At 40.9% G+C, this 23532-nt stretch overlaps 1 protein-coding gene across 11 annotated transcripts in view; it reads left to right on the top strand.

Moving 5' to 3' along the window:
* NRG1 (neuregulin 1) overlaps positions 1-23532 on the top strand; it is a 492971-nt gene that overhangs the window by 442475 nt on the left and 26964 nt on the right. For all 11 annotated transcript variants that reach the window (XM_086770243.1, XM_086770241.1, XM_086770245.1 and 8 more), the window contains 2 exons: positions 14403-14532; positions 21310-21368. In XM_086770243.1, the coding sequence (XP_086626369.1) occupies positions 14403-14532; positions 21310-21368 (189 nt within the window). The remainder of the gene's footprint in view (positions 1-14402; positions 14533-21309; positions 21369-23532) is intronic.

Raw genomic sequence — 23532 nt, 5'->3', positions numbered from 1 at the left:
TATGCACCAGACAAGAGCTGTATGTGTTGACAGTATACCTAAAAGATTTTTATAATTACTCAGTTCAAAGCTTTAATTTTCCTTTTTTATCAATTTTCATGTAGTGTATTTCATCACAATTTAGAACAAAATTATAAATGAAATTAAGACAGTGATTGTTTTCTTGCAAGGAAAACTATGACTGTCAGGCTTCTCATTCTTTTACAAGGAAGTAGAGAAATATAATCTAAATGTTCATCCACGACAAACGTTTGTTTACTTTCAAATCCTTCTAAAAATATCAAAAATTCTTAACTGCTGTCTCATTCTTTATAACTGCTATCTACTGACTTCTTGAAGTTTTTCTCTAGTTTTGATTTCTAGTTAGGAAATAAAACTTAGGAAGCGAAAAATGTTCCTCATGCTTTTGAAAATTGCCTAATATGTTCATTGTTGAACTTATTTCTAGCTTTGGAAAATGCTGGAAAGATTTTTTCATGTTATTTTTTCTAGTGTCATATGTTAATGGATATCTCTTTGATACCCAAATTTCTTCTGATTAGCATGAGTAATGAAGGAAAGATCCTACTCCACAGCAAATTTCTGAAAGACCACACAAAACTAATAGACCAAAACAAGAAAAAAAAAGACATCTCTAGAAGTTAAGCAAATGCATTTCATGTTATAGTTAGTTTGATTTTATTTTCCCTAAAGTCATTTTTCCATTAGTCAACTCTTTAATCAGAGCTATAATCCACTGACTTAGACTTCTATCTGTCCCCACATGTGAGTGTTTTAAGCTAGTCTTTGTTTTCATCCCTAGGTAAAAAAAAAAAAGAAAATTTTGATGCTTGAATTTACTCATTTTCATGAAGGCAGTGTCTCAAACTATTTAATTCAAATAGCCACTCTCTTAGTCTCAAAAGCTTTAAAGAAAACTGCTGAAAGGACCAATCTTCATTGGTACATGTAAATAAAAGCAGATAAATGGTGCAAAAATGTCAAAGGAGAAAGACTCTCTCTTTCAGTGGGATCAGTTTCTTATTTCAGTCAAGTCATAAGTGACTCTGGCAGATAAATCCTCCTGGCCTGTTTGCCCTTTTGTCTCAAAGCAGACTCCCTGCACGGTAAAATGCGATTTCATCCCACTCTGTGAGTTTCGTAAAGGCCATGGAAATTAATGGCACCCAGGGGTCATCTCTACAGTGCTGGAAGAGTAAAAGATTGCACAGGCAGTGTAACTTTGCTCATCGCTGGTGTACTACCAACACAAAACTTCCATTGCTGCTGTGGTACTGCTGCTGCTAGTAACAAAAGACATGGCTTTGGTGAAGTGAAGCCAGCCATGTTGGGTAAATGGAGGAAGACAACAGTGTCTGCCACAGCGTTATCTGTCATTTAGGTTTTGTGTCCTGCTGACCAATGTTAAATAAGGGAGACAGCTGATGCAGATCTCTGATTCAACAGGAAAGTTGAAAAAGGCATTAAGTCAGCTTTGCTCGACTGTAAGAGAATAATCTGAAGAAAGAAAAAATCATTCTGTTTTGCCTTGAGATACTCAAACTTTTTCTTGTGTTTATTGACCTTGAAGTATTTTTCAGTGAGGAAATGCATTCTGTGAAAGGCAGGATGGGTTTAGGCTAGAATCGCTATTCTTACTTTATGCTGTTCTTACTTTAAAATCATTTACCAGTGTCTTTGTGTGAGGAATCTTACTGAGTTTCAGGAGGTGCAAATTGGTATGGGAGACTGCAGAGGAGGGCTGTTGGCAGAAAAAGCACACTCACCCCAAAGCAGCCCCCGCAGCTTTTGGATGCAGCGTCATGCCAGTGGTGTCAGCTCCAGCAGCACAGAGATGCAATGTTGCCTGGGCATAGTCACGAGTGCACCAGGCTGGCATCTGAGTCCTTTCCCTCAAACACTCCTCAGCCCTGGAGAAAATCAGCCAGTGACTACTTTTGTCCTGTGAAAAGGCTCAAACTTGTCTTTATATTCCTAAGAGTAAAAAAAATTGTTCATTACTAAAACCTTCATCACCTCACAGGCTGGTAATTTGCTCCTTGCAATTCACTCTGTGTACAGCAGCCAAGAATCCTTTGAATGCAGTATTTAGAGGCAGTTTTGCAGTGGATTGCATTGTTTCTCAGGCTATGGTAAAATGCTGTTGCAGTGCTACTAGCACACAAAGTAGGCAGAGTGCCTGCAGTATTTGGTTTCTTTCTTCAAGCTACATTTTCGCTTTCACTTGAAAGGAAAAAGACAAAGCCTAACTTTTTCAGTTGTGATATAAGATAGGCTCAAAGGGTGAAAAACAACTAAACAATAAAAACACTGAGTGAATTATTTTTTTAATATCCTGTTGTTCTTCTAATCTCAGGATTTTGAAGGCTTGTTTCAGGGGTTTTAAATGTCTTAAACTATCAATCTTCTTGGTTTAGATCATACTACAAGGTAATATTTTAAAATTAAAAAATGCTAAGCCTAGATCTTCCGTAACTTCAGGAGAGCTCCACCACTGCCCCTGTCAAGTAGTCACGTAAAACGTTTGCCCTGAGCACTTTTTAGCTTCCTCTTTCACCGGTTTGTGCCAAATTCCTGTCCTGTCCTGAAGACCTTCAGGTATTTCTTTGTTCCTAACCCTAGAACAAGCAAGGAAAAGATTGATACATTTGCCCAATAATTACAGCATGTGAAGCACATTCTGGTTTTTGGTGGAAACCACACCTAGCTTCACTGGACTCAGGTGTACAACTATCTTCCAGGCTTTAGATTTTCTTTTGGACTACATTAAATTACTGGCTGAAACCCAAAAAACAATGCTATCAGATGAGCAATATGATGACAGCAGTCCCTGAGGTCTCTCCTCTGGGGTGGTGGATGGCAGTTTCCTCAGTCACCTGAAGGAGGCAATGTCACATTTGACACTCAAGGTTCTCAATAGCACAGATTTTTGCTTGTAGGTACACCCCATAGCACCATAAAATGGATGCAGCAGTTGAGAAACCGCAACGATCTTCATTTTACTTGGAGTAGTCTCTTTTGTGGAAGAACCTCAAAAAATCTTGGCTGTCACCATGAAGAGTTTCTTCATGTTTTCTTGTTTCCCCATCTTTGCATACCTCTGTTTCTTGCCCTTTACATGCCCTGTGAACTCTTTGCATTTCTGGTGTTCTCCTTGATCTTGGTACACAAGAGCATCCCAACTCTATTTACAGTGACAGGAATAATAAATACCAGAAATAATAAATACAATCTTTATCTGGACTGCATGTTGTCCTCCACTCTGACACTGTCTCTTGCAAAAAGACATGTTCTGCTCAAGCTGTTGAACTCTTTTCTCATTCATACGGATCCATCCCTTTTCCAGGTCTTTGTCTGCACAAATGCATGAGTGCGACAGTGACTCCATTAGCACAGCAATTGCTTGGAATCTGTTAGCATTTCATTATAAATATGATTTTTGACAGATTGATAACCAGACTATAGAAATTAACTGCTGGAGGAAATGTGTCATTTAGTCTCAAAGTGAACACATTCTCTTTTTCTACATGGTTGTATTTTTTCTTACCAGACTTTTTTTACAGGCTAGAAAAATAATGTTATGCTTGTTTTATTGTACTTCTTTTAAAGTGAGAAAAACTCCAACCTTTTCATAAACCTTTAAAAACTGTCTGACACAGCGACATGTTTATTGCATAGTCCTCACTGATGTTTCTTGAGAACAGGTACTGCTTAAATTACAGTTACTGTACCACTGCATTAAAATACAACTTCACTGAAGAAATAACAGCTGAATAAAATAAGGTTAGCAGGTAAATAAAATAAAGTGCCAGAACAAACAGTGCCATTGATAGATGGAAGGTAGTCCCTTGCAACGAATATACCACCATCTATTTTTACAAAACCAAGCTGATAGCAGATATTAATTAAGAACAGCATCCCATTCCCTTTGCAATAACCTGAGGTATTGCCACAGAGCTTGGCCCATGAGCCCAAGGTGAAGTGCTGCACACCTTTTAATGCAGTGAGGGCAGAGGAGGGAGGGCAGGCTCACAGGACTGGCTTTGGGGGTAAGCACTTGCCCCTCTGCACTTGTAACTGCCATCCGCAGCAGTTCACGGAGGTCCTGGGCAAGGGCGGCAGTAATCATGGGTGGGTTTCACTGGAGATGCCCTGAGCTGGTGTCCACTAGTGCTGCGGCTCCTGACATGTTGCACTGTCCTTTGAAGTCTGCTGGAATCTGTCCCAGGAGGGCTACAGCCCACAGTTCCAAAAAGCCTTCCAGGCTAGGCAACCTGAAATCTTTCAGTTTTGCCCCACTAGTCATTTTTTCTAGGCCATTCTTGTTTGCCTTTTTACTGAGTGAGTATGTTTTCCCTGAGTAGCATTTCATACACACTTATTTTCAAATAGCACTATAAATAGTGACAGTTTCGTACCTCCAGGCTGGAAATTAGGGAGGGAAATGAGAAAAGGCTCCCTTACTGCAGAAAGCACTTTCTTTGATAGGTATTTCAAGTGCTTTGACAGTTTGCTGTAGAAGAACCCTGCTCACAGAGTTCAAAGGATCTTGCTACAAGCAAAGCACATAATAATCTCTCTCCCCACCACTCTCCTCTGGAGAGAGAAATTGCAAGCAGGGAAGTGATAAGTCTATGTTTTTCAGAAAAAGCAAGTCCCATGGCTGTGGTGGTGGATAGCAGAGTGGACATTTCCCTGTGCATCCACCTGAAGAAGATTTTTCTCCTTGCACTCGGTGAGCAACTCCAGATCAGGCTAGGAGTCTGGATCCTCTAGCAGAGTCCATATAAGAGACCCAGCAGCTCTGTCTTAACAGTTTCTCATACTTTTTTCCATTTCAAATGAATAAGTTTTAACAGCAAGAGAATAAGTCTTTCTTCTTTTATACCAGTTCTATCTCAAAACTTGTTTTGAATTGTGAATCACCTTTGAAAAAAATATTAAAATCCTAGACCTTGGACATCTCTGCCTGAATACAAGTATCAAAGTAAACTGGCAAATAAATTTAAGCTTTAGTGCATTAGGATGGAAGTTGTCTTCAATAAGCATTCTTGTTCTTTACTTATCTCCCATATCTGCCAGTCTTATTGGAGGTCCTTTCTCGTAATGCTTTCTGATCGTAGATATCAAGGAGATACTTGGCAACCTGTGAGCAACCCTTTGTGTTTTCTGAGAGAAGTTGCCTTTGCCCTATCTTTGACTTAGAAATGGAGGTATATTTATGTACTAGTCTGTGTTTCAAAGAGTGTCCCAAGAGCCACCGTTACATGGGAAGAGCCAATCTCTGCTACTCAGCTTTTCCTCACCACCCAGGGACCTCAGGCTGGTTAAAGTGACAGAGCTCTAATTGCCTCAGAGACAGCACATCTCTTTCATGCCTCATGTTTCCAGTGGCTTCTTCTCATGGCCACCCCCATGAAGCAGAAGGCCACTGGGAAAGCAGCAGATAGTCTTCTGTGCTTTGGAGGTGAAAGCAGGGGAAGGAGAGATGCCCTTAATGACTTTGGAGATATGCTTCATTGTGAAATCAGTAAACTAGTAAATGTTTTTCACTGAAGAGTATGCAATAGGAAACAGATTAATGCGCGTCCAGGAATCCTGGACTGAACATTTAGAGTTATTCAAGGGAAGACTGCAGACACAGCTTCCTCTTGTAAACTTGTTTAATGTGGGATATTTCAGTGGGCAAGCTTTACTTTCAGCAAGGCTAAACACTTAAGGCACTGTGCTGAAATCCATTATACTTCTGAAAAACTTTTTACAGACAATAAGGAAAAACATGGAAGTGAATGTGACTATAAGTTAAGCAGGTATTTGAGTGCTCTCTTGAATTTGCATCAGCTTATGCGCTCAATTTTAAGTATGTTCTTGCAGAAAAGCTTTCCTGAAGTGGGGTTGCCAACAAGGATTATCGTGTTGACTTTATATGAAACATCATTTGTAACAGAAAGCTTGCACGCTTCCTTTCATAAACTGCTGAATAGTCTTTACTCTCCCTGCATGTCTGTGAGCAGATAGCACTAAAGTAGTGAAGAGATTTTGCACTTATCTGCGGAAGTATAATTGGATACTTGGAATTAATAAGAAAAACCCTGCAGAGAAAAGAACAAGAACAAATTTTGACTGACAATGTTATAATGGGATGGAAGTATTTCAATATTCAGTGTCATAAGGAAATAGTTATGTCAGTATCACTACATACCTATCAAGGCAAACTTGATGGTACTAGGTGGAACCTGTAACACAATCCTCTGCCACAGTAACTTTCAGGAGCAGTGAGATAGCCCTGCTACCTGATCTGAGACTAACTGCAGCTAATGAGAGTTACATTTTCTAATTATTATTTATTTTAGCAATTGAATGTGGGTTACAGCACTGGTGAGCGATGTGCTCGACCGTCACAGAGAGCACCGGATGTGGGCTGGAGAAGGGAAAAAAACCCAGATTTTGCCTCCTGAGGCAGGGACTGCATCATAAGCACAGCTGTACTTGCCTCAGGGAACTTAATGCCATGCTAAACTTGCAGCTGGATCTGGGCAGCGAGCAGGGCCCTAGGATCATGTAAGCATTCCTCTCTGGACAGTTCCTTGAAGGATAGCAATCTGTCTTCATGATCTTCGCAGTCTTTGTGTGTTTGTCCTTTTGGTTCTGTCAAGGTTTTTTTCCCCCTTTTTTAGAAGTATTTTTGAGTTTAAACTATTAAGTATGGTCGTCTGCTGTATGCAGAAATGATGCTGTTTGCATTAGGGTGCTCCCCACACTGCCTTGCAGAATCAGGGTGTTTCAGACTTGAGAAAAGAGTCTAAGCTCTCCACTTTCCTAGCTCAACTCTGGTCCTCCTGTCATCAGGGAGGTTTCTAGCTTAGTCCCATCAGTCACCTCTCCAGGCTATAATGCAACTACAGATGGTGCAATTGGCCTTTCTCATTGATTAGGCAAGGTTATGACACTAACGGGAGAGCCTGACCTGCCTAGCGGTTTGGTGCAATCAGTTCTCCTCGGGTTGGTGTCTGTGCTCTGGTATGCAGAAGAGGATGGCTTTTCACCTGTCCATCTTTATATGCATTTGCTCTCCTAGCTGTGCCCTGGAGGAGGAACTGGACTCTCTGGGAAGCTCTTGCTTTGGGAGGCTTCACCTCCTCTTTTAAGTCTCCTTTACAGTTTCAAAAGCCTGCTCTGCACCTGGCACTGATGGTCCTTCCCCAGCAATGTGTAGAGACCTGTCAGAGCTTTGTGGAGGAGCTGTGAAATACACAGGAGTAAGGTCCCTCACAACAGAGCGCATCTTAACAAGTGTATTATGGGTTGTTTTGCCTGGGCTCTGTCCCTGTTACAAATTTCCAGCCCAATTAATTGCCTCACCTTACTACACAGCAAGCATAGAAGAGAGCAGAGTGCAACCTCTGAAGCAAGGTGAGCCAGAAATCCTTTCCTACAGTTCATTTGGCCACCCAGGGTTTTCTATATGGTGGGATGTTCTCCAGTGCAGCAAAGGACTCCACATTGGATAAAGTTCACTATATTATGGCAGTTGCATTCAGCTCCTTACCTGCTGTCTGCTTTAATCTAAGGCCTCTAAGTTTTCAGACACTCCCACCCATTTCTGGCATTTTCAAGGTTGATTGAGGGTCCCTCAGTAGTAAAGACACTTCCCTATCTTGCTGTTAGTTTAGCGTTCCTGGACTTAGACTTGTTTTTCCCGCACTGGTGCTGTCTATGCATGTTTCCTCTGCACCACCTTTCTTTTCTTTTTTTTCGCTGCCCCTGCCTACCACACACACATTTTTCCTCTTGGGACCCACTGGCCTGTCACTGCCTTGTGTTTTGCCATTCATGTCTCCTCTCACTGTCTAAAGACCCTTGCAGACCTTTTGCAGATGCTTGAAGTGAAAGCTGACATCTTTTGTGGCAATGGGAGAGTATGCCTTGTCTCAAAGCCCTGTATGAACCGGATCTCTCCATACACCCTTGCACTCTTCCACAACCTGTGTTGCCTCCCTTTTTCTGAAAACTGTAGTGCTTGCAAGCAGTAATTGCATTTCCTTACTAACAGTCCATGAGGTGTGTGTGTCTCTGCCCATCTTTCCTCCCATCTTGAAGTTAAATGAAGCAAACAGAAATTGTTGCTGGTCGTCTTTAGCATGTGTCACCTCTTGACCCTCTGTGGTGAGCCAGATGCTGTGCAGGTCTTGCAGTCGCGTGCCTGCCAACTGGGTCAGTCTCTTGGCCTATTGGGGAGGAAGCGATTGGGTTGTGCAGCGAGCTGAACCGTCTGCCTTTTGTTTTTCTTTTTCTTTTCTTTTTTTTTTCCTTTCGTTTGCTTTGCTAAGGTTGGATTTGTGAGGGGAAGCCGCCGCCGAATCCTTGTTGTAGGGGGCAGAGGGACACACTGCCTTGGTTCAGCAGGAGTTTATGTCCTCTTAATCTTTCCTGAGGTTTCTATCTTGCAGACCCAGCAATTTCCTGTTTCCTTCTTGCTGGCTCTGATCTTCATAGAGATAGTGCCAAAGTGAGAAAGCATTGTCTTAGGGCCAGAGAGTAATTCCACTAGCTTGTAAGCACTTAATTCCAGCTGCTGGCAAAACGGCAGGCTCCTTAAATGATCTTCTGTGAAGGTCCCAGGAATCTGTTACATTGCATGTTATTTGTGAAGACAGATGCTGAAAAAAAATTTTATAACTGGATTGAACAACCAGTTTAGCATACTACATCACCAAAGCAATATGAAAAATTCTGAGCAGCCCCATGAAATAGACCATAAATGCCTCCTATAGACAATTGGGATTTGTTTTTTTTCTGTGAGGTTTATTTGTTGGTATTGGCAGGTTTTTTTAACCTTTTGTTATCTTCAGAGCTACACGGAGGTGGTTTCAGCTCTGGAATCATTAAGTATGAAGGACATGAAATACGTCCTTCTACACATCTAGTAAGAAAATATAAATTCTTGTCTATTCAGAAAGGAGATAGTGTTTGATTGCTCTCGGGTTTTCATTTCTGTTCTCCTTGAAGGTTCCCATATAGCTTTTGCTGCGCACAGTTACGCTGGAACCAGCAGTTTTCCTCATTCAGTGCTGTACAGAAATGCCAAAGTTTTCTGCAGCCACAAGTACTTTGCAAGTCAGGCTCATTGGGGAAGTCGGAGTGAGTTGTAGAGGCTCGGTACTCAGGGAGAAGAAAATGTAGATGGGTTAACTGAGACATAGAGGGATTGAGTGCTACAGGCAAGGTTACACAGGAAATCAATCCACCGTGCAGATCAGGGCTGGACATGTTTATGCTGCCCATCAGCAAGTCAAGAGGGAATTGGACTGTGCTTTTAAAAAAATGAATGAGCTTCAAATGAGGAAATGTGATTTAGTAAAGCTGACTTTCTTCTGGGGGCACACCCAGTTCCATCACCCCAAAGCTCACTTGTGTGTGTTCTCTCTCCACCTCCTTCTTTCCCTCTGTCCCTCCCTCACTCCATGCAGGTCCCTTCCTCTTCCATTGGCATAAGCTGCAAGTAGGCTTTGCTCAAGCCTTAGTCTCAAAAAACAGGGATAAGCAGAAGTATTTGTTCCGTTCCTCCCCAGTAATCTACTCTTTTTGTTCACAAAAGAATACTGGAAAGGTCTCCAGCTGCAGTCCCATAAGGTGACATATTTACATCCTGTAAGTGGCCTTCTGGTGAGAATGGGCAAACCTTCCTTTCTGCTGCAGCTGCCACTTGACTTTGTCTCCATTGAGTCATATGTATCTCACCAGTCACCTTGCACAACTTTGAGTGTGCTGTCTGATTTTACACTAGCTTTGCAGAAACTCAATTCAAAGAGGCATGGATACTATTCTGTCTAGGTTGCAAAGCCCTTCCCTCTCAGTCTGTACTCAGAGATCCCTTAGGGATCCTGTCAGCAGACTGCCTCACCTGTGCAGGGCCTGGGAGTCCCGCTGCTGTAGCCACTGAACTTCAGAGGGTTTTTTGGAAAGCAAGAGAGAGAAAGAGAATGCCTTTCTCTGTTTCAGGACAAAAAAGGGTCAGAGATTAAGGCCAGGTAAGCTCAGAATTACAGGTGTCTGCTTGACATGAAATGATCCTAAGGTAGTTTTACGGCAGTAATTCATGTTTTAGAAAGCAGTTTTTCAAAGATGCAATAGCTCCTATTTTTCTAGTTAATAGCTTTAGGCAGTTCCTGTAGATGGGAGCAGATCTAATTGTTTTTCAGTGCCATGTGAACATTTGCATTAGTGGAGACTTGCTGATACTGCCTGCAGTTGCTTTTTTAAGTGTGATGTTTCTGCATTCAGGGAAGTTAAAAAAAAAAAAAGGCAGAGTATGCAGTGTTTTCAGATGTTATCTCATGCATGATATTTTCAAATTTCATTACAGTGTGTAATTTAGTCCTGTCAGTAAGGTAGCAGTTTGGTATAGGACTCTAGAACAAACCAGCTTTTCTATCTTCTGCTTGTATAGCTGAAGAAAACATTACAGAAAAGAAAGAAGGTATGAATTTTGACTAGGTGAATAAAGAACCGTGCACAGATACGTGGTCTACAGCTGTGCTTTACCTCACTGCTGTCACTTCTTCCCACTATATGTACTCCAGGCCCGTATCTGCTAGAGATGTATGGAAAGGCAGTGTTTTGGGGCTAATTATGGGCTAATTATGTATGAAATGGGCTCTGATGAACACCTGCTTCCAAACACCACATTTCTTCTGTCATGTGGCTTTAAGTGAAACCCAAAACTATAGTTAGTGTTTCTTGTATTTAATTTGCAAAATAGACTTACATTGCATACACTGAATACTGGCCGTGGACCATGAAAACTATACACCCTTTGCAAAGAAAAATTAATATCAGAATTAACTCACTGGAGATTTTTTTCTGCCCCTCACCCCATGGAGTTATAAAGCTCAGGCAGATTGGGATTACAGTGCCACTGAGTCAGTAACGCAGAGAAAATTCTTATGCAAGATTTATACAACAGTTTTGAACATACGATGCCTAAAATATGGGTAGAGGCACTCCTCACAAATATGTGTAAAGCCTTTGAATTGTGAGGTTTCTCTGAGAGTTGCGGATTATTCCCATCTCTAGTAATCAGTTCAGAGCAATTGCTGCTATCTAAAGCTTACTTACATCAGCTGGGAAATAACTGTTACTTTGAAACTCCACAGTGATCTGCTTTTGATTGAGCTGCTGCTTAAAGAAAAAGCAGTGAGCAAGACAATGGAAACAATTATAGATAGCTATGAGCCCACTTGCTACTATACCTGCCTTCATAATTCAATTTAATTCCATTAGCGAGCAGGGTAGCAAAATGGGTTTTTTGTCAGAAACACTGCAGACAATATTGCTTTTTTTCTCCTTCCAAATTAATGCATTAGCTTTCTGAGCTCAAGGACATTCTCGGAGTGCTTGTCTCACTTGCAGGTTGAAGTCTTTCAGTGAGGTAAAAGTACACAATGGTGCATAGGCTATCAGCAGGGATAAGCTTAATAGTTTATCTGTTAAGACTCACAAGGGCTTCAAAAAATGCACTACTATATAGATGGGATTCACTCACACACGTTTGTCACATCTTAGGTCTTGGTATGCTGTAGCCTATCATGTCAGGCTTCTCCTTTGGGCTAATAATCCAGGTTCCTTTCAAGCCAGTGAAGAAGGACAGGCTCTTCCACAAGGCAAATTTCCCTGTCCTAAGAATCTTGTCAAGGATCGTGGTCAACCCACTGACATCAAGTGTAGATGACCCTTCACCGCTGAGCTGATGGCAATCTGTTGGCCAGCCTTTTGTCAACATTGAGTGCAAAGCCCTGTTTGAACTAGTGCTAGCTGAAAGAGTGTCACACTACTCTTAAAACATGACCTCTTTTCCTGCCTCTAGACAAGGCATAAATTTATCGTGGTCTGAGGGGTTATAAATCATGCTTTGAGGGGCCAGGAGAAAGGAATGTGTTGTTATGAGGAACTAGTACTCCATGTTTGCATTTCATTAGCACTTAGAGGCCCCAGTCAAGATCAGGATCTGAGGAGATGTGACACAATGGGTGGGGGCAACTGTGAGAGGCAGGAGGGAGCTTGAGTTTTGGAAGAGGTCACAAGGGGACTTTTCCTGGCCTGTTGTAGGAGGGCCAACCCATGCAAGCAAGGCTTCGTGGAAGAAAGAGAAAGAAGCTGGCATGCTGGTGATTAATGGCAAAGGAAGGAAGGGGTATGAGAGATGTTAGCTGTACAGGCAGGTGGGATTTTGATGGAGTAAGAGAAGGGACATAAATATTCCAGCTACTATCTCATGTCTCATCGAAACAAGATAGCTAAAGCCAGTCTGAAAATGGTGCCAGCCAAGGCGGCCCATTCTCCCAAGTGCTGAGTGCTAAAAATGCAGTTTTACCTGGAAGATGACTGCAAACACATGAAAACAAAATGTGACAGGGACTACTTTGTCCTTATTCTTGGAAACTAGAACTCAAAATATATAAGCAGTATTTGTTGCTAGCCAATCTGCTAAAAACATATTTTCTTTCAATTCAATGTGAGCAGCAAATGGTAGAATGTCATGCATTGCTTACTATAAACATGCCCCTTGGGTGCCTACATGTTGGAAAAGGCTTTGAATATCAGACAACTTTTGTGAAGGTGCTTGCAGCTTTCCAGTCAACTCCAGTGGAGTCAGTCAGTAGATAAAAGCATTGTTCCACCTCAGGGTAGAAGCTGTCTTTCAGAAACAAAAATATTGGGATTTGTTCAGCACTGTAACAAAATTTATTACTTCTGTATGTCTGGAGATGGCTAAAAAAAACATGCAGCAATCTTCCCAGCTTTTTAGAGACGACAGGTAGTCACTGCAGTTAGTTTTAGGTGTTTGAAAATTAGAGGCATATTCTCAAAAGCTCTGCAGTCAGTGTGAGGAGACAGACACTGTCAGAGGGGCTGTTCATCCCACCCATTGTGAGGATAAGTTGAATGACTTTCTGTGAGTGGTGGAGAGTGCCTTACAACTAAATGAATCCATTTTAAGCAGATAAAATCAAGTGAAATGAGTAACCTGAATGACTTGCCAGAGGTCACACAGGCCATCAGAGGCATGGTTCCTGAGCTGCATACTGACTGGTGCCCAGGCTTCAAGCATGCCTACTCTGTTTTGACAGAATTTAGGGCAAAACTCATCCAAACTAGGGAGCAACCAGAGACTGTAGTAGTTCGGGCCTGCAGCTGCAGCTTAGCAGGTACATGGCTGACTTAGGTTTAACTCAGCTCAAGGAGTGAGAGTGAGGAGCTGAGGACGTAATATCGCCTCCTCATCATCCCCGTTGCCATTAGCTGGTTTAGGGCAGCCAGAGCTATATTCACCTTATCCTAGTAGTTACCAGCAATGACTGCAGTGGGGACTTTTTGAGCACTGTCTCTCCTATAGTACTGCTCCCTTTGGTCAGGGCACTGTCATTTCCTTGACAGACACTGCATGGGCAAATCCTAAGGCCAGGATTTCTCATCCTACCCTATCAGTATCTTCAAAGGTTGCTAACTGAATCCTGGTCCTGCCTTCGCCAGGTATTCCCTAAACACAGCAGAATAAGCTAAGAAACACTGCAGGCACAGTGGTACTTCCATTTAATAGCAGTTTAGATACCTAATGGTATTAGTGGTCCAAAACTGTTACTACTTCATGCAGATGAGCCCATCTGCAGGAGCTGCTAGGTTGGCCTCCAGATCAAAGACTCCTGCGGACACAAGGGTGCCGATCGTATATGCACAGGAAGGGACAATGCCTCCAGCCCCTCTGTCCTCTGCCTCCCTCCAGGGTCGAACCAGAGCTGCCACAGCTCCCATTTATGAGCAGGGGAAGAGGCATTCAGCCTCTCCCCTGGGGAGAAGGCAGTGGCTGGACGGAGGGGTTCAGTCCCAAGGGTTTGAATCAACACAGGGCCTCAGGTTAAGCTCCACTGAAAAACACCTTCTTCAAGGTAATGCCAGAAAGAAACCTCATTCAGGGCCTTGTTTTATTGAGGACTGTATCAGCAGCCTGTAATGACTCCTCCCCGCGCCCCTCCCCCCCTCATCACTTGAATGCAATTAATGCAGTGTAAGTAACTGCACATAAATTACACATTTTAATTAAATACACGAGTGTTGCAGAAATTTAAGGTCTCTTGATGGAAAGGGTTAGTGAAATCCTCCCTTCCTCCCAGGCTGGGTGTGTGGTAGTGTTCCTCTGAGGTATGCATTTAAACTGCTCTTCCTGTGTCGATCAACAAAATACATGGTTAGGTAATCAGTGCTTGTGGTAGCAACAGATAGAGAGCTCAGAGGACTTGCCAGACCCTCCCTGGCCTCAATTCTTCCCTCACATACAAGTACACTTACCAGTCAGGAAGAAAAACTAAGCCATTCTGATCCGTATTTTTACTCATCTTTTCCAGCTACTTCCACATCTACAACTGGGACAAGTCATCTCACGAAATGTGACGTAAAGCAGAAGGCCTTCTGTGTAAATGGGGGAGAGTGTTACATGGTTAAAGACCTCCCAAACCCCCCAAGATACCTGTGCAGGTGAGAAATCCTATTTGCTTACTTTGGTGGAGCAACCAGGTTCCAGAAATGCTTTTTCTTTAAAGGAACATCTGAACAATTGCTTCTTCTGTACTTGCAGAAATTAGATATTTCTTAATTTTTAAGTTAGTGGATGTGAAAATAACCTACCAAGAATGAGCTCTGTGTTTTATCTATGAGGCATAACAGAGACTAACTGGGAAATCTTCCCACGTGATACTTGCACAGCAAGCCCCATTGAAGTTCATATGGCATGAAGAAACACAACTTGAGCCTTATGTTAGAAATAATGAAACAGATAGTGTAAACTAAATACACTGCAAATAGCAAAAAAAAAAAAAAAAGGTGTGTGGATAACTGCATTGGATAAGTACCCTTTGTACAGGATAAATTGGTTATTTTTATTGTCTGCTGCAGTAACTGAACACTTTCTGATGAGACTGGATTTAAAACTGAAGTTTTTGCTGTTGTGTTTAACTGCATAAAAAGCAATGAATGTCGTGGTAATTGGTGGAGATTACTGTTTCGTGTGAGGATCTTGATTCAGGAAGTCATATAAGTGAGTTTATTTTTAAGGGTGTGCTTGTGCACCTTTCTCAAGTCCTGGCCTGTGCTGTATCAGGCTGTTGCAATAGTCCATTATATTGGAGGACATCCATGAAAAGCTACAGCACTGGAGTTCACCTCCTGCCTGGTAGCACATCATGTAGCATTTACCTCTGGAGCTGAACTAGTCATAGTGAGTTACTGCTTCTCTCTGGCTTGAGAAGGAATTCAGCATTTAAAGCTTGGGAAATGTCCTTGGGACCTACCAGGACTGAGCAGAAAGGGGGCACTTTTGTGAGGATATTGCTGTTTTTCAAACAAGTCAGGAAAGACTGTCGTCTGCTGTAACTGCATACATTTTCAGTATTCTAGAACTAAAAATCGAATCACACTAATTGTAAAGATGACTCAGAGGGTGAGGTAGGCAAAAGGTCTATGAGATTTTAATTAGGCTGGGAAGGCATAGACTGTTTGTCTCTGTTGTTAATTAAAAAAAATAAATAAATAAACAACAAAAAACCCACAAACATCAAACCGCACAATGTTCTGCTTTACTTGTGAGTTTTCATTTTTTTTTGTAGAAGGAGGTTACCTGCACTTTATGAGCTTTGTTTTGCTTTGTTTTTTTTCACAGATTGCTCTGTTCCTGAAAGTGATTAACATTTCATTGATTTCAGAATCATTTTTAGCTAAAGTAAATATGGAAAAGTTAGCTGCTCTGGTCGGCTGGATTGTTTTTTGAGAGAGAGAGAAGGAAAGATTTGTGTCAAATTTACATTATCATTGTAAGCCAGCAGTACAAAATGAGCAGTTTGCTATGGCTCTCCAGGGCATGTATGCGAGGCTACTGCCTGTTTTAGCTTCCTATCCAAACACTATTCAGAAAACTCCAGGGCAGCAGAGCTCAGCATCTAGCAGACTTGCTAATAATTAGCATTGTCTTGACAGTTTCAGAGGTATCCCATTTTCACTGGTATGGGGACTTTTTTAAAAAAGTCAGAGATCTGACTGTGTTTGTTCTTTGATGTTATAGATTGGCTAATTTTTTAATTCAATGTCTTAGAGACAGTTGAACAAAGTAGGGATTTTTTTTCCATCTTGTAGATATGAAATAACCTTTCATTCTAGGGCTGGAGTTGAAAAAAAAAAGGCAATTCCCAAATTTGGCAGATGTGCCTCTCTCTGGGTGGCCCAAGACCTATTTGGAAAAAGCATCAGAGCTGTAAAATCAGAGAGAGTGAATCTCATTTACAGTAAGGGAGTGGAGGAGGATTCTTATTCTGAGGACAATCAGGGCCACTGTTATTTTGCAAGGCCTTTTGCTATACCCTCTAATACTTGCCAGAACTGAAACTTTATGTTGTGTAGCAAAATGGGACACAATACAGTCACACAAGAAATAAAAGTGTGAGTACTTCAAAGTGGGTGTACTGGGAAACTGAAAATATACTTCTCTTCTTATTTCGTTGAAAATACAGATGGCTACTTTTAATTCTAGTATTCCAGTGTTAATTAAAATAAGTATCTAGCCAGTACACATTGCCTTCATTGTTCTGAGAAAATAAATCTTCCCCCAGAACATGCCTGTGGAAACAGAATGCTTGAAATATGGTACTTGCTCTTCATATATCTGCCTCAGTAGCAAGTTCACATTTTTCCATATGGTCCATCTGTTGAGAGCAAACCCAAAATTTCTAAAGCATAAGCCATATCATTCCAAATTGGTTTTATCCCTAACCAAAAAAAAACATTACTCTGATTCACAATAATCATGGAATTTTCCAAGTGATATCTCTGGTTTTGTAAACCCTCTATTCTATTAAAGAAAAGAAGCACCTAAATTCATCTTCTGTTAAAATCTGGCTATGTATTAAAAAAAATGTATTACGTAAATTACATAGTATAACAATCCAGACTGGATCAGATCTTGCTTTCATGGATACGGGTGTGAACTTCAAGAAAATTCCCTGCTTTCAAGAGGTAACCATATGAAATACTCAAGAAATGTGTGAAGACTTAGTAATGCATTATACACCTACATCTGTGGTGGCATGCATGTTCCCTACATGTATTTTGATTATGGCCCCAGACTGAACAGAACAATCTCAAAATATGAAAGATGAAAAAGGAAGTTTTGAGATTACTTTAAGAAACTAGTGTGTAAAATTTTCAGAAGTTTCATAGAAACGAGTCACGTTTTGACAACATCATAGATTTTGGAAGCCTGGTCATTACTGGCTTCCTAGGAGACTTGAGTTTCCCAAGTCATTTCTGTTCAGTTGGAAATGTTTCTCCAAGTTCACTAAAGGCAAAAAGTCAGATAGCTTTTTTAATAAATACAAAATTAAGACCAGAATTCCTCGCATTTACTTCTTACTTGAAGAAAAATCTAAATGAATATCATATCTGTTACACTTTCAGAGTGTTCTTTTGAAGTATCCTACGATGGTGGCCTTGCTGGTCTGACTAATTGATTCCTTACTCACAGAGATCTTTTCTAGTGCTTTGTTGTTACTGAAGAAATGAATTTATGACTGGATTTCACTAGATCTTAAATAATAATGCTTCCCTCTTAACAGCAAAAGAGTAAATTACATACTTTCTAATGATATAGCTGTTTTCTGTATGTCTTCATGTAAAGGCCTTGGTGGAACAGAAATTGACAGAAAGTTGTTGAAAACAGCAGAAAGATAAAATCTGTTTCCATGATGCTAGCAAAAGATCCAGAGATATTCATTCAACAGGCAGGAAAGAAATACTAGCTCTGACTTAGGCTATGAAATGGACTACTAAATATGGAAGTGTACAGTACTTTCCATGAAAAATAAACATTCTCCGACAATGCATTTGCTTATAGGCAGTGGATGAAATGGAAATGTGAGGTCCTGATCCATTCAGACATCCTTGTGATGCCACAAACCAGTTTGATGATACACGTTCAATGTTTTGAGAAGTGCCTTCTGAATGCATGCAAATACTGCTCTTTGCAACTACTGTTGTAGAGAAAAAAAACAATTATTTTTGTGTATGTGGTTTCACCCACTTAATACAATAAATAAATAGTCTGAGCAGCCTTTTTTTAGGCAGAAAGGAAATTACAAGGCTCTCACATCTCACAGCACAGTTGTCTATTTGTTGTCCCGAGCTGCTTGACTCCAACTTTTGCTAGCATCATAAAATAAAATGGTACACGGGTAAGGACCTAGAAAAGAAAGACACAACAAGAAATAGCATCTGGAGTAGGACAAGGTGTTTTGAAAATGAGACCATAGCAAGCTGTTTGTAAAAGCACAGTCTATTGTAAGCAACTTGCCAAACAGCACTGGAAACAGTGCAACACTGTGTTTCTGAGCAATAAAATGCCTTTAGTGTTCACACATAATCATAAGGGGAGAGGCTCTTCTAGGCTCTCATCTCGGCTGGCCCACCCTGGACCCGTTCTCTGCGGCAGGTGCTGCAGTCCATTTGCTGACAGTGGTTTCAGAGTGAGTATAAACGCACCTGAACTGTTTTCAGCGCCATCTCAGCAGAGCTGACCCTATGCAGTCTGGAAGTTATTTCTGCATTGTCTGCACCAGCGCTCGAGTTGTTTTCGTCACCTCCACAGCTGCACTGACATCTGAAAACAAGCACAAGTGGAACGGTAAATCACCACCAGCCAGTGGCACGAACAAAGCCTGAGGCTTTTAATGTGCAGCATGTTCCTTCAGATTGTCTAGGGCTGAGCCTGACAAACAAGATGTAAAGGTCCCTGTGAAATGAAAGCCAATGCAGGTGTGAATGCCAGCTTTCCAGGGACAGGTATTTAACAAGATCACCATAATGCAAAATAAAAATGAAATCACGGAGGTAAAACATTCACTGACACAGATCAAAATGCCTTCTATCAAAGGCATTTTGCCTCCTATCAAAGGTGCGAGAAGTCTTCTGTCATGCCCAGCAATATCTCCTTTTCATGACAGAGTTATCCTTGTTGCATTTTCTGAGCTGAATATATCTGTGGAGTCTGGGACCTCTCCACATTGGATACTTACCAAAAGATGTGACCTTGGCTCTGAAGAACATGAATTTCCTTCCGTAATAAATAAATGCATCATTACAGCAAATTAGCTCCAAAGAATCGCCTGCAGATTCTCAAAATATACCTTTATTATACAAAAAACATTGCTGTGTGGTTTATTTGAACAAGATACTTGTGTTTATGCCTGACCCTGATCCTCTGCCAGAGTGGTTTTCTGGAAGCCCCCCTTGTACAAGTGCAGCATCCCTGGCCTTTAGGGCTAGAGGACATTGAGGAAGAGGGGAATTTGAAAAATCAGGACAGCTTTCAATGCGCATGAAACTCAGATAGAGAGAAGGGGTGGAGGATTGTTCTGAACAGTGTGCATTTGCAAGTAAGAAGGCTCTTGGCCTCTGGCAAGTAAATGATAAAGCAGTTTGAAAAGGAGACTGGCACCAGATTGGCTGCAGGAGAAAAAAAACAGGGAGATTTTTGCATCATGGCAAACTCATGGAGAGCATCAGAAAGAGCCAACGAAAGCGAGATGTATTCAAAGAGGCAGATATCAGGTAATTTCAGGCTACACGCTGAGTAAGAGTGACTAGAAGATGGAGGAGGAAAGAAGACTGACATCTATAGATGTTTAGTGTGGTGGAGAGTCATTCAACTTATGTCTGAAGCACAGGAGCTTGCATTGCCATGGTGATACTTTGGGAGTATATGCCTGAGCTCTGCCCCAAAATGGAGAATAAAGGTGAAGGGAGAATTGGCAGCCAGCAACAGAAGAAAAGACAGGAAAACACAGAACATAAATTCCTTCACTACAACCAGGAGGAAAGCTGCACGGAAGTTTTACGCAGAAGAGCTTAAGAACTGAAAAGCAGACAGCTGTGAGGCTTCAGATTTTGAGAGGACCTCTGCCCTGTCATCTTAATTTCTGACTGGACTATTTTTCCATTTGTGAACCGTGTTGGATATACTTCCTGCCTTTAGGTTTGAGTTTTCTTCAAGTCTGTCTTGGCTTTTGAGTGATTGCCCTTTTAGCTATTCCACTTCAAAGGAAATTACTGGAAGACACAACATGTCATTACAGAAATAGGGAAATCATGATACTTTCATAGATTTTATGTGACTGGTGAAAGTAACAGTGTAAATTGCTGTTATACACTGCATTGCAAATTTTTTAAAAACTCAGTTTGGTTCTTCATGATGTGGAATAAGCAATGAGCTGATACATATTTTTGCTAGCTCTGATTTTTCTTTCTTTTTTTTTTTTAAAAAAAAAAAGGCCAAAAGACTTCCTAGACTTTGGTGGATTTTTGCTGTAAATTTTACAAAGTGTTATCTTCTGGAAAGGTTACACTTTCTTGCCCCTTTTCTGATAACTTTTCACTAGCACCTTACCAGGAGGTCACATAGTGCACTCCCATCTCCATAAGCCAGCAGATGTTGGTCTGTTAGTGCAGTGGTTTTGGTGTACTATTGCTTATCACGTTTTTGCCCTTTAGGTGCCAACCTGGATTCACTGGAGCAAGATGTACTGAAACTCTGCCCATGAAAATCCAAAACCAAGAAAGTATGTTAAAATAATCTGAACTTTGCTTTCTTCCCCAACTACAGCAACAAAATCAATAGTACTTGGTGTTTTCACAGTTCAGCTGGAACTGGCCTCTTTACACACTAATTTATAACCTGATTCTCTAAAGCAAAATCTGTACACCATGGCATTATTGACCTCCAAAATGTTTTTCATTTGTGTGATTTTTGATCTTTCTATCCGTTCGCAGATGCGTTTGTATTGCACACACTGGCAGCTTTCTTGTTTGGGAGACTGCTGTAAAGTGCAACCCTAAAAGAGCAAATTCACGGAGATGAGTGATGTACAAATCTTGTGTCCTTGCTGCCTTGTGGAAAGTGCATCCTAAAAGCAATTTGGGAATCTGGAATGGTGATTTTCTGTCTCACATCTTGAAACACACTTTGATTTGGATTGGTTTGGTTTTGGCTGTTTTTTTAGGGGAGGGATTTCTTTTCATTTCCACAGAGCAAATGAGTTGCTCTCAACATCTTGAGCCATTTTGAGATGCTAAACCGAGATTCAGTTTCTGAAAGTGAACTCACCAAGTCATATCAGTTCACACTGAAGGAGCTTCTTTCTTAGCATATATTCACCTCTTCTCTTTTCTCTGTTTTTCTCTACCATTTTTTTTTTTGTTTGTTTTTCCACTCAGGTGCCCAAATGAGTTTACTGGTGATCGCTGCCAAAACTACGTAATGGCCAGCTTCTACAGTACGTCCACTACCTTTCTGTCTGTGCCGCAGTAGAAGCATGCTCAGTTGGTGCTGCTTTCTTGTCGCTGCATCTTTCCTCCAATTTTTTTTTTTTTATCTCTAACTAGATTTGTTGCCTAAGGCCTAATATTGATTGTCTCTGCCTGTTGCATGAAAATGATAACAAAAAGCAATTGCAATACTCTCCTGAATTGTTCGGCTTTGAGGTTATGGGGAAATGCAAGACTTAGGAACGCTGTGAAATTAACACTGAATGGTGTGATACAGACTCCCCACTGACATCAAGTAGTAAAAGAGAAAAAATGACTTTTTGAAAGTCTCACATTTTATTTGTCAAAAAAAGCTTATGACTCTCTATACAGGGCAGTTCTCCCCCAACAAAGGGACAGGTAGCTAATCCTCTACATACATATGAGATTTGTGTTTGGACCTACAAGTTAAAGGTAATTTACATGCTTACCTCGTTTGTAATGAGTGTGTGCCAAACAGGATCAAAATGTTCTTCCTCTTTATTGTCCAAGTTTCAAGGGAAAGAGCATAGAAAGAAAAAGAAAAGGAGGAGAGACAGCAAAAACAATGGGGCCTGACATATTTATTTGTGGGTAACAGGTGCAAGAGCTCAAGGATTTCAGAGCCAGATTAATGAAAGAAATGTACCAGACAGACATGCACACACATACACACACGTGCATGCATGCACGCACACACAGAGGACTCTGTGTCAGACTGCTGGTAGAATCAGCACTGCACTCACATATCTCATAAGGTTTCCCATGCAGGGATGGCTTAATTATTACTTGTCAGGAAGGAAACAGAAAGTACACCGACCATTTATTTTCTCTCATTGGCTATAGCAAAGTCAAAGGTAGCACGTAAGAAAATTGCTTAGATCTTACATTTTAATACATGTGTACCATTCATAATTAATTGTCCCTGGCACCAGAATATGCTATGATCTAAAGGCAGTATTATAGGAACTATTTTTTTGGTGGATTACTTGCCAGCGCAGAAAGAGTTCAGAGACTATAGGCTAGCTTAATTTAATTTCCATTAGTATATAGGACAAAAAGCTGTTAGCATGTGCTGGACATTTTGGAGCCTGAAGAGGTGCATAGGTTTTCTCTTAAACTCATGGATGAAAAATGTCCATACATAATTCATACTGCCCATCATGGAAGCTACCCGTGTAAATCCCAGGGGTGCTGACTGGAGACCAGACCTTCCAGCATTCAAGTGTGTCTTTTATGCCCTGTTTTAAAAGCTTTATTAGGGTAAGTTATTTTTAAAAAGCCTCTGGTAACTATGAATTTGAAAATTTTTATGCTGTTACAGTGTTTAAGTTTAACAAATGTTAGATTTAAATGGCCTTTTCTCTCTATTGCAGTGAAAAGTGCAGTTAAGATATTCTGATCTTGGAAGAATCATTTAAAAGGAAGTGGTGTAAAAATATAAGGTCCATTGTTTGCTGCTGAATTTATCCTGAAAACGGTGGGAGAATTGTATACTAATCATAAACTCATTTTCCTTCCTGGGCCGGGGTGGGGGGAAAGAAAAGTGGTTTAGGTGGGTTTTTATTCATTAGTTTTTCAGTTTCCTAACTCTGGTTGGGATTTTTAAAGGATTCTTTGGATGGTAGACACCAGAGATTTTTTAAAGTTCCTTCCATGGAAAAGAAATAGATGCCCTGGTTTTGCAGCAACAGTTATGCTCAGCTGTAGGTACTTAAGCCGGTCCAGCCCTCCTCTCCTTCAAATGCACTGGCAGGAGAGCACACTGCTACCTACCTCAGACTACTCTGAGAGCCCCAAGCAATGGCTGTGAGACTCTGGCAGGCACTTCTGCCTACCCTGCATCTGCAGTATAACATCAAATCTCTTAAAATGCTGCAAATTTTAAAATGACACTTTTGGAAAAGGTACATTTATATTTAACAAAAACAATCAATGAAGAAGCGTTTATATGACTTTTTATTATTACAACGAACGCAAACTACAGCATACAATTAAAAGGGCACTTAGAATGAGAGTTATCTTCAGGGAAATGTTGCATTTGGAGCTTAAAGCCAAGCTCATATTTTGTACCAAGTGTTGCAGATGATTAACTTAGCTCTGTAGATGCAGCTTTTGCAAAGTACAGAGCACATTGGGATGTTAAACAACATA

The sequence above is a fragment of the Chlamydotis macqueenii genome, chromosome Z (assembly GCF_036417535.1).
Source record: "Chlamydotis macqueenii isolate bChlMac1 chromosome Z, bChlMac1.mat, whole genome shotgun sequence".
NCBI lineage: Eukaryota > Metazoa > Chordata > Aves > Otidiformes > Otididae > Chlamydotis > Chlamydotis macqueenii.
This window is presented reverse-complemented; position numbering and strand designations above follow the sequence as displayed.